Source organism: Babylonia areolata, chromosome 24 (genome assembly GCF_041734735.1).
Source record: "Babylonia areolata isolate BAREFJ2019XMU chromosome 24, ASM4173473v1, whole genome shotgun sequence".
In the NCBI taxonomy this organism is placed as follows: domain Eukaryota; kingdom Metazoa; phylum Mollusca; class Gastropoda; order Neogastropoda; family Buccinidae; genus Babylonia; species Babylonia areolata.
The window spans coordinates 14,721,925-14,731,542 of record NC_134899.1 but is presented as its reverse complement, the minus strand read 5'-3'; the positions used below and the strand labels follow the sequence as shown (position 1 = coordinate 14,731,542).

The following is a 9,618-nucleotide window of genomic DNA, read 5'->3' as shown; positions in this document are numbered from 1 at the left end:
CTATGAATGAATCGTCAGCACGTTTCACTGTCATGTTATGTTTGAGAGTGTAGCAAGATAGCCGTTTACAAAGATCATTCACACACACACACACACACACAGATAGATAGATGGATTTGTGTGTGTGTGTGTGTGTGTGTGTGTGTGTGTGTGTGTGTGTGTGTACTGAGAAAGAGAGAGAGAGAGAGAGAGAGAGAGAGAGAGAGAGAATGGCTAACATGAGCATTAATTACAGATTTTGAAAAATAACATACCACCCCTATACTTTTTTTTTAACGCTTCTTCAACGTATTAAAAACAAAGACACCTGGGCTTGGATTGATTATTCACTCACTGTACGAATACACCTATCTGAGAACACGCATAAAATCACCATAATTTTTTTTTTTTTTTAATAACATTTTCATTTAATCCTTTCATCCATTTTTGCTTTTCTGAACGGATCAAAATAATGTCATCACAAAAGAATACTAGTTCATTTGCCAACCAGCGCAGAGCAATTAACTGGTTAGAACTAAAAACGAAATGGATCAATACAAATTTCCCATTTTTATTAGGCCCTGCAGTCCTCAGCTGTACACGTTTCCCTGAAAACGTCATACACAAAAACGATCAAATATTTTCAAAAAACTGATTTAACTATCTCCATACGAACGGCGAAAGAGACGACGTTAACAGCGTTTCAGCCCAATTACCATCATCAAAATATTGCAAGCGGAAGGCTCTTATACTGAAGAGGTGAATGTTGACAAAGAATACCACAATTCTGACGACGGAAGCTAAATGTTGGGTCATTCAGACACCCACTGGACATCCGAGGGGTCTGTGTAGAGGAGAAGAGAGGACTGGCCGTACTGAGTGAGTTAATAAGCAGGTATTGCGTTGCGTTTTGCACATTCAATCATGTAGATTTATTACCAACAATACCAAAAGTGCGTTCTTTACAAAACATTCAGGCCTTGCAGTTCAATAATTCTACCAGTTTCAAACACAGACACACATACAGACACAGATACAGACAGACAGACACACACTCTCTCTCGCTTTTACTCTTTCACTCTGATATCAGAGAGATGAAGATGGGAATTATATGAGGAATAGCAAACCTCACTTGAACACTTTCACTCTATTAAGTGAGGAATAAGTAAATCATACGAGGATATTCTACACACACACACACACGCTTATATATATCTATCTATCTATCTATCTATATGTATGTGTGTGTGTGTGTGTGTGTGTGTGTGTGTGTGTGTGCATGCACAGACTGACTGACAGACAGACAGACAGACAGACCCCCTCCCACCCTCCCATCTATGAATGATACAAAATCCGAAAAATGCAGAAAATGATCACTGAAAATCATGCTTGCTTTTATTGTTCCAAACTGACAACATGCTTCACTTCCCAAATGCTTTTTTTGATTTAAATGACACACACAACTGAGAGTGCATTACGTAAGAGAAGTAAGTAAACATACCCCTCAGCCACTCAGTGTTTGTTCAACAATACTGGTTCTACAGTCACCGGTTGTACCGTTGCCGTTTTAGAATCACCAGATAAAATCAACCGTGTCCCAATAATACAGCTGTATCGTCGATCTTCAATAATTCACCACCCTGCCGCCAAAAATACTGTACTTGAAATCTGAAGAAAAGATGAAGATAGTGTGAAAAAGTTTGTGTTCAAGAAGAATACGAAGAAGCAGAAGAAGAAGATAGAGGAAGAGGAAGAGGAGGCGGAGCAGGAGTAGAAGAAGAAGAAGAAGAAGAAGAAGAAGAAGAAGACGGCTCTCTTTTTAACTGAAAATATAACCACGATGTCAATTGCAGTCCTATATTTCTGCTGCCACACATGTCACACAAAATAATCCGGAAAACCTTTCACGAAACTCTTTGAATTCCAGTGAACCGCACAAGCTTCGTTTGCCTCGAATCTTCAGTATTCAAAGAAGATTAAAGCGAAGCAGTGTCATGTAAAGTAGACATTATTCCCAGTTAATTACAAACATAACCATCTGCAGTTGTCAACTTTAATGTAAAACAGATGAAAATAACTTCTCGCTCTTCACGAAAAACGTTAAATAATTGAATCTGATTCTTTCGAGGTATATATATCTTGAGCATATTGATTAACCGTATATATAAAATGAATAAGATAATCAGTAAACACAAATGATAAAAAATCAGAAAAAATTATCTGTGCGTAAGATTTAATATGGGATTTCTCATGAACAGAAAAGTGTCTTTTAAGAAACTCTTCCCATGGCACCCAGAGTTTAAAAATGTTTAAAACAAAACGAACAAATAAACAATTTATGAACATGAACCAGCAGAAGTTGGCCTTATTCTGAACTATAGCACAGAAAAAGTGTTACACTGTGGAACAAAATATATTTATAACGTCAGGGAAACACGTTTCCTTGTGAGACACACACGACACGTCAAAAGTAATAGTGCCTCAAATTGCAGTAACGTTCGCTGAAACGAACTTTTCAAGCCTTTAGAACCATTCCATTCAGTGAAAATGGCCATTGATAACAGTCCACGGGAATTCAGAATCAGCGAATTACCGCGGCCAGCCGACTCCACGGACCACTGACCGTCGGTCAGTGGACCACGTCTTCATGAAGTGGGCCCAGGTCTGGATTCACACAGGACTGAATGGCAGAACTGAATAACGACGAGTGGGCGACGACGTCAGATTTCAGGAACGCTGCTGTCCTGCTGCTTGTGTTGTCGTCTCCTTTCCTGAAGTCTCCTGACGGGTCCCTCAGCAGCCAAAAACAGTGCGGCCAGCAGCGCGCCAATGCCGATTATGCGGTATGACATGGCGTAAGACCCTGTCACGTCCCGGATGTAGCCTGAAACCACAATCAGGGTTTAAGTACTTAGCAGGATAGCAAATGTGAATAGTTTTATTGTCTGTTAAATAAAAAAAGAAATCCGCCCACCCACAAGAAGTTTTCCTTCCTTTACCAAAGTCCTGTGTCTTAAAAGTCAAGCGCTTCTGCTTATATTTATTTATTCATTGAATATATCTATATATAAATATTTGTATGAAAAAGCAAGATGCGGGTGCATGTTAAATTAAGAAGACCAGAAATGACAACAACAACAACAATGATAAAAACTACAACAATGATAAAAACAACAACAATGCGCATTTCAAGAAGAGACACTTAACATTCTTCTTAAAAAGATTGTGTCATTTTAAATTTGGTGCATTTTGACGATCCACAAAAACAAAAACAAATCTGATCCTGACATGGATTCCAGCGGAACGTACTGTCCCAGCACTCCACTGTGATCTGATTTTTAAAAATTTTCCAGCTCAAAACATCCCCTTCCTCCACACATCCAATTCCTCGCCCACTTTGCACGCCCATGTTGAAAGAGTGTGCATATTTGTACTGAAATGAATGAATGTGTACGTGTCTAAATCACCTTACAATGAATGGTCAGCAAACTAGTGAGAATGGGAAGGACTGTGAGGGTACTGACCGAGGAAGGGGTAGGTGACAGCCATGGACACCCCGGAAGCCAGCTGACAGAAGCCGATGGCCTTGCCCATGTTGTGCAGCCCAACGAACTCGATGACCAGCACGGCAAACAGACAGTTGCCCACCCCGCCGAAGAGACCCTGCAGTACAGCGAGCACAACGAAGTGCGGGAAGGTGGACATGAAGCCCACGAACTGCGTGGTGAGCGCCAGGACGAGGAAGGCAGCAGCGATCATGGTGCTGATCCGCACCACCCTCAGGTCGGCCACGAAACCGCAGGTCAGGCGGCTCACGAAGTCCAGGCCCCCGATGACGCTGATCAGCAGTGCGCTCTGGGACTCGGGCACCCCGTTCTCGGCGGCCAGGGCGGGAAGGTAGTCCAGCGTGATGTTGAGGAAGGGGCTGAAGGTGATGTAAGCCATCAGCAACAGAAACAACGGCTCTCGGAACAGCGAGAAGTCGAAGAGGGAGACGAAGTTTCTGGGGCAGTGCAGCAGGCATCGGAGAGCCCTGGTGCAGGCAGTGGCAGCGTTGTGATTGTTGTTGGTGTCGCTGGCCATGGCTGCACGCTGTGCTGGGGTCTCTGTGTCTGAGAGGAGCGGCAGGGGCGTGGCGGGGATGACGTCCAGAGAGGACACGGACATGAACTGCACCACGCTGCTCTCACTGAGGGCCTGCAGCACAACGGACGTCGTCTCCCCGGACACTGGTGCCCGGGATCGGCTCTCCGGACTTTCCGACAACGCTCGCTTCAGCAATGGCCGCGGAAACGACGTGGACAGCATCCTTATTTCAGGGTGACTTGAGGCCAGTGTCCCAAGGTCGCACTCTTCAATGGTGACAATTTTAGGAGAACAGGACCTGGACCGGAGATAATCAGGGTGCCTGTTGCTGATGTTGTCCTTTGCTGATTCATCTGGAGCCACGGTTTCCACAACAATAGAAGTCTTCTGCTGCACGTGCTGTAATTCTTCATCGTTGTCAGGACGTGTCCCGGAGCTGCTAACGTGGAGTCTGTCAAGACTGTCAGAACATCTATCGCCCCATCCAGTAACCCCGTGTGTTCTGTGGCCTGGGTCACGACGACCTGGCTTGCTGCCCTGTGATGATGGCCGCCGCCGTGCAGTAAAGTGGGAGAGCGGTGTGTGAAGGAGGGCGGCGGGCATGCTGTGCAGACAGATGCCGCCAAAGACGAGCAGAGCGCCCGACAAGCCGTACTGGGTGAGGAGGAGAGTGAGGAGGGGGGGAATGGCCACATTGCCAATGCTGGCCCCGCACTTGGCCAGACTGAGGGCCAGAGACCGCCGCTTTCTGAAGTACCTCCCCACCAGAACCTCCCCCGGCGAGATCGTCATGCCGAGACCCACGCCTGCAACGGAACGTTTTCCTCTTTGATTGCACGTGTGTTCACACAGACACAGACACACAGACATACACAGACGCAGACGGGCACACACACACACACACACACACACACACACACACACACACACACACTTCTTTTCCCTTTATTCCCTTTCTCCTTGCCTTTTTCAATCCATATCAATCAATACTTATCAAGACACACACACACACACACACACACACACACACACACACACACACACTGCACTGTGACCTGAGAGCACGGAGTTGACACAGATGAGCAGAGTGAGATTGTTGACCTGGGAGGACAGGATGGCGCTCAGACTGACCAGGATGCCGCCCGTCAGCACCAGTGTCCGCGCCTGGAACTTGCCCAGCAGAATGTTCATCACGCAAAACCCTGCACACGGATACGGATGCCTCCATTATTCATCACGCACGCAAACACTTTGCATACATACAAACACACACACACAGATAGATAGAACACACGCACACACAGACAAAGACACACAGACACAGACACACAGACACAGACACACAGACACAGACACACACACACACCATCCGTAACACGACTATATTTTGCTTAGCATAATATTCATCACGCCAAACCCTGCACACGGATAGAACTCAGAACTGTTTTAATGTATGGCCACCGACCTGTATAAATATGCTACATCTCTTGACACAATGCTGTTGACATTTTAAAGTAAGTGGGGTAATATAGGAATCCTTAAATTTTGCATATGCTTGGATAAGTAATTCTTTCTCGGAATATCATATTGTCGACAAATTGCCAGTACATGAATTTCGTTTTCATACCCTCCACAAAATGTACAGTTAGAGATGTCTGAATGATTTATCTCACAGAAACATTTTGCACACAGGCACAACATCCATAGCGCGCAGAGTCGAATACTATCATGACAGCTCTCAGTTATGATACGTCGTCGTCGTCGACCTCTTTCCGTCTCGAGAGACACACCGAAAGAAAATGAACGAACAGTTTGACTAAAATTAACTGAGAAAAAAAAGCTGCGCATGAAATGCGATCTTTGTGCCTGGAAACAAAAGAGAGAAAGAAATAGAGAGAGAGAGAGAGAGAGAGAGAGAGAGAGAGAGAGAGAGAGAGAGAGAGAGAGAGAGAGAGAGAGAGAGAGAGAGATTCAAAGATTCAAAAACTTTATTACTCAAGGATAAAGATTTTAGGCATTACCTAGTCTTCCAATCTCCTTGTGACAACAAAAACAGTAACGATAAGACAAAACAATAATAACAATGGTAAATACTACCACTACTACTACCACTACCACCACCACTACTACTACTACTACTACTGATAATTATAATACTAATCAACGGACCATCATCATCATAAAAATATAATGAAGGGAACACAGTCACACACTCACACCCACCCACCCACACACATATGCACACACTCGTCCCCAAACACACACCCCTTTATGCATATACATAGTTGCACATATACCCACATGCATGCATATGTCTACATGTACATACAGATATGTATGCATATGCATACATAAACATAATTAGGTATCAAATCGTATTGTAGTACATTACAGATCATATTGTAGTACAATAGCAGATATTGAAAAAAGAAAAGAAAAAAAAATCAAGAAGTAAAGGGGTTTATTAAGACTGTCAAATTAATCACCATACAGAATTCAGGAAAGAGGCACGACTGAAATGAAAATGTATAAACAGAGCAGTGAAACATAGTTCTATCACTGTAAAAATACAACGGCGATGAGAAATCTGACGCTGATGTGGCAGGCAATAACATCCAATCAATAGCGTGCATGTAATACATGAAAATCACAAAAGGTTGAAAATAAGATGAAACACGTTAGTGTATGTAAAGGAACAGACAGCGCATACATTTCACAACAAGGGCATGGTGTTTTTCGGCCGGTTATAATTGGTTTGGGGGTCTATTGTTTGTGGAGCAGAAGTTTTCGTACCCTTGATTTGAAGGACGATAATGAATCGCCTGTCTTGACGAACGTAGGAAGAGAGTTCCAAGCAGATGGTCCAAAAAATGCAAAGCTAGATTTCTACAAGTCAATGCGTACACGAGGCAGAATATAATTATCTGAATCGTAACGATCTGTTGCCCTTTGAACAAATTCACTGAGGTACGGTGGTGACATGTGGTTGTGTACTTTGAACATGAGGACTATTTTATTGTATTCAAATTGCTTGTACAGTGGTAATATTTCCAGTTTTGTTAATTTCTCATCTGTTGATAGTGAGTGGTCGGGTAGAGTAAGTTTAGCTGCTCGTCTATGTAATGAGTTAATTGTTTTTAGCTGGCTGTGACTGGCATTGCTCCAGACTGTAGATGCATAATTGATATGAGAAAGACAATGTGCCCCGGAGAGAGAGACAGACAGAGAGAGAGAGAGAGAGAGAGAGAGAGAGAGAGAGAGACAGAGAGAGAGAGAGAGAGAGAGACAGACAGACAGACAGACAGACAGGGACAGACAGACAGAATTTCTGGAGACTACCCGCCTTGTCAACACAGTTGAATCTCTCATCACTTCAGAAGCAGTACGTGGCATTCACTGTCATCGCACTGTGATGCTATGCCTAGTCATCACATGTTACTTTGCATCTTGTTTTCTGAATTCTGAATTCTGGTGTGCGTTTTTACCATAATAATGTTTAGAAGTATGAACTGCACGCGCACATAGGCTAAATAAATGGAAATGTAGCTGTCAAAATTGGCCTGTTAAGCAATATGAATTGTTATTGCATAAAGAATATCGTACTGATTTTTTTTTTTTTTGGTTTTTTTTTTTTGCAACAGGATCTGAATCCCGACTTGTCAGACAGACAGACAGGCAGACAGAGACAGCAGACGAACAGACAGATAGACAGACGGACGGACAGACAGGTGGGGAGACAGGCAGGCAGACTGCTGTTACCACTGAAGCTAAAGACGCCGGCCCTGATAGCAAAGAGCAGTGTAGTCTGGGCAGCTGAAGCGTGGAATTCCTGCAGGAGTTCCACGAAAATCAGACCGCTGGACTTCATGTAGCCGGCAATCAGACTGAAGTTCACGAACAACCCTGTGGGAGAAACATCACAAAGGTGTGCAAAATGTTTTCGGCACTTCACACCTTTTATTCAATGTCTATTCATCATCAAAACGTTTCCTTCCAGATCATGACTGCTGAAGTGAAAACGCAGATTATTATGGAAACAGACATAAATCCATTTGACCTTATTGTGTACCTGAATGCCTGTGCGGGCACAGACACACACAGACAGATAGATAGCCAGCCAGCCAGAAACACAAACAAATACAGAAACACAGACCTACATAGATACACAGACAGACAGACGTACGCTCTCATTCTTCCAAACAACTCACCGAAAACTACCATCCAGGCCCATCCACGATCGTACGGGACTCCATCGTCCTCCTCCTCTTCATCCTTCTCATCCATTTCCGCTTCCGTTTGCGTCACTTCCGGAGGCAACTTCTGATTTCCGGTTCCTGTTTCCAAGAGAGGTTCCCCAGCATCTCCGATCTCTTCCTCGGCAGCTTGCCCGAGTGTGGGTGAGTGTGGGTGCGGTGGGGAGGGGCTGGGTGTGTCGTCCTGGATGTCGTGCAGTGTGGTCAGTCCCGTGTCCCCCTCCACCTCCCGGCTCCCGTCTTCTCTGGAGGCCCCCAGCACCGTCATGTCGGCGTCCTGTGCTGGTCTGCACGGTGCGTGTCTATGGTAAACATCTTTTCATTGTGTCAATGATATGTAATGACTATCGCCTTATATATTTTTTCTGGTATGTATCTGATATGTTTCAATATATATATATATTTTGTTGTTGTTGTTGTTGTTGTTGTATTTTTGACTCACTTGTGTAAACCAAGTGAGTCTATGTTTTAACCCGGTGTTCGGTTGTCTGTGTGTGTGTGTGTGTGTGTGTGTGTCTGTGTGTCCGTGGTAAACTTTAACATTGACATTTTCTCTTTAACTACTTTGTCAGTTGACACCAAATTTGGCATAAAAATAGGAAAAATTCAGTTCTTTCCAGTCATCTTGTTTAAAACAATATTGCGCCTCTGGGATGGGCACACAAAAAATAAAGAATGAAGCCTAATTATATGCAAACTGCATTTACTGTTATATTTATATTTTTGTATTCTCTAAACTTGGCACTTTGATCTGATATTCTGACTCAACAGCTAGAGCAGTCATTATTATCATTTTTTTTTCAAACAGGAACTTCTTTTGCTAAGCATGGAAGTTTTATTTATTTTGCAAACGTTTCGGTGCAGATAGTAAAAAAGGGAAATTACTCTGTAATGCTAGAGGGGAGTTAATTTGCTTTAAACTGATCTTTCTCATCTTAAACATTACATTTTGAAACAAGAGAGGCAAGGCCTTCAAGACTCACTTATGATGCACTTTTTAAAAAACATCCAAGCTTTTTATGTATTGAGTATAATTTCAAAATGTAATGTTTAAGATGAGAAAGATCAGTTTAAAGCAAACTAAGTCCCCCAGCAGAGTAATTTCCCTTGTTTTACTGCCTGCACCAAAACGTTTGCAATAAACAAAACTTCCATGCTTAGCAAAAGAAGATCCTGTTTGAACAAAAAATGAAAATAATGACAGATCTTTTGTTGAGTCGAATATCAGATCAAAGTGCCAAGTTTAGAGAATATAAAAAATATAAATATAACAGTAAATGCATTATACTCAATACATAAA

General features: G+C 43.1%; 1 protein-coding gene across 4 annotated transcripts in view; it reads right to left on the bottom strand.

Annotated features, from left to right (window-relative positions):
• Nucleotides 1-1,308: 1,308 nt before the first annotated feature.
• The window catches only part of LOC143298944 (monocarboxylate transporter 14-like), a 14,763-nt gene continuing 6,453 nt past the window's right edge, over nucleotides 1,309-9,618 (bottom strand). For 2 of the 4 annotated variants that reach the window (XM_076611988.1, XM_076611986.1), the window contains 5 exons: nucleotides 8,274-8,620; nucleotides 7,825-7,968; nucleotides 5,121-5,267; nucleotides 3,504-4,871; nucleotides 1,310-2,863 (listed from right to left, as the gene is read on the bottom strand). In XM_076611988.1, the coding sequence (XP_076468103.1) occupies nucleotides 2,700-2,863; nucleotides 3,504-4,871; nucleotides 5,121-5,267; nucleotides 7,825-7,968; nucleotides 8,274-8,586 (2,136 nt within the window). In that variant the 5' untranslated portion in view covers nucleotides 8,587-8,620 and the 3' untranslated portion in view covers nucleotides 1,310-2,699. Of the gene's footprint in view, nucleotides 2,864-3,503; nucleotides 4,872-5,120; nucleotides 5,268-7,824; nucleotides 7,969-8,273; nucleotides 8,621-9,618 lie in introns of all 4 variants that reach the window. The other 2 variants (XM_076611989.1, XM_076611987.1) reach the window with 2 other exon arrangements.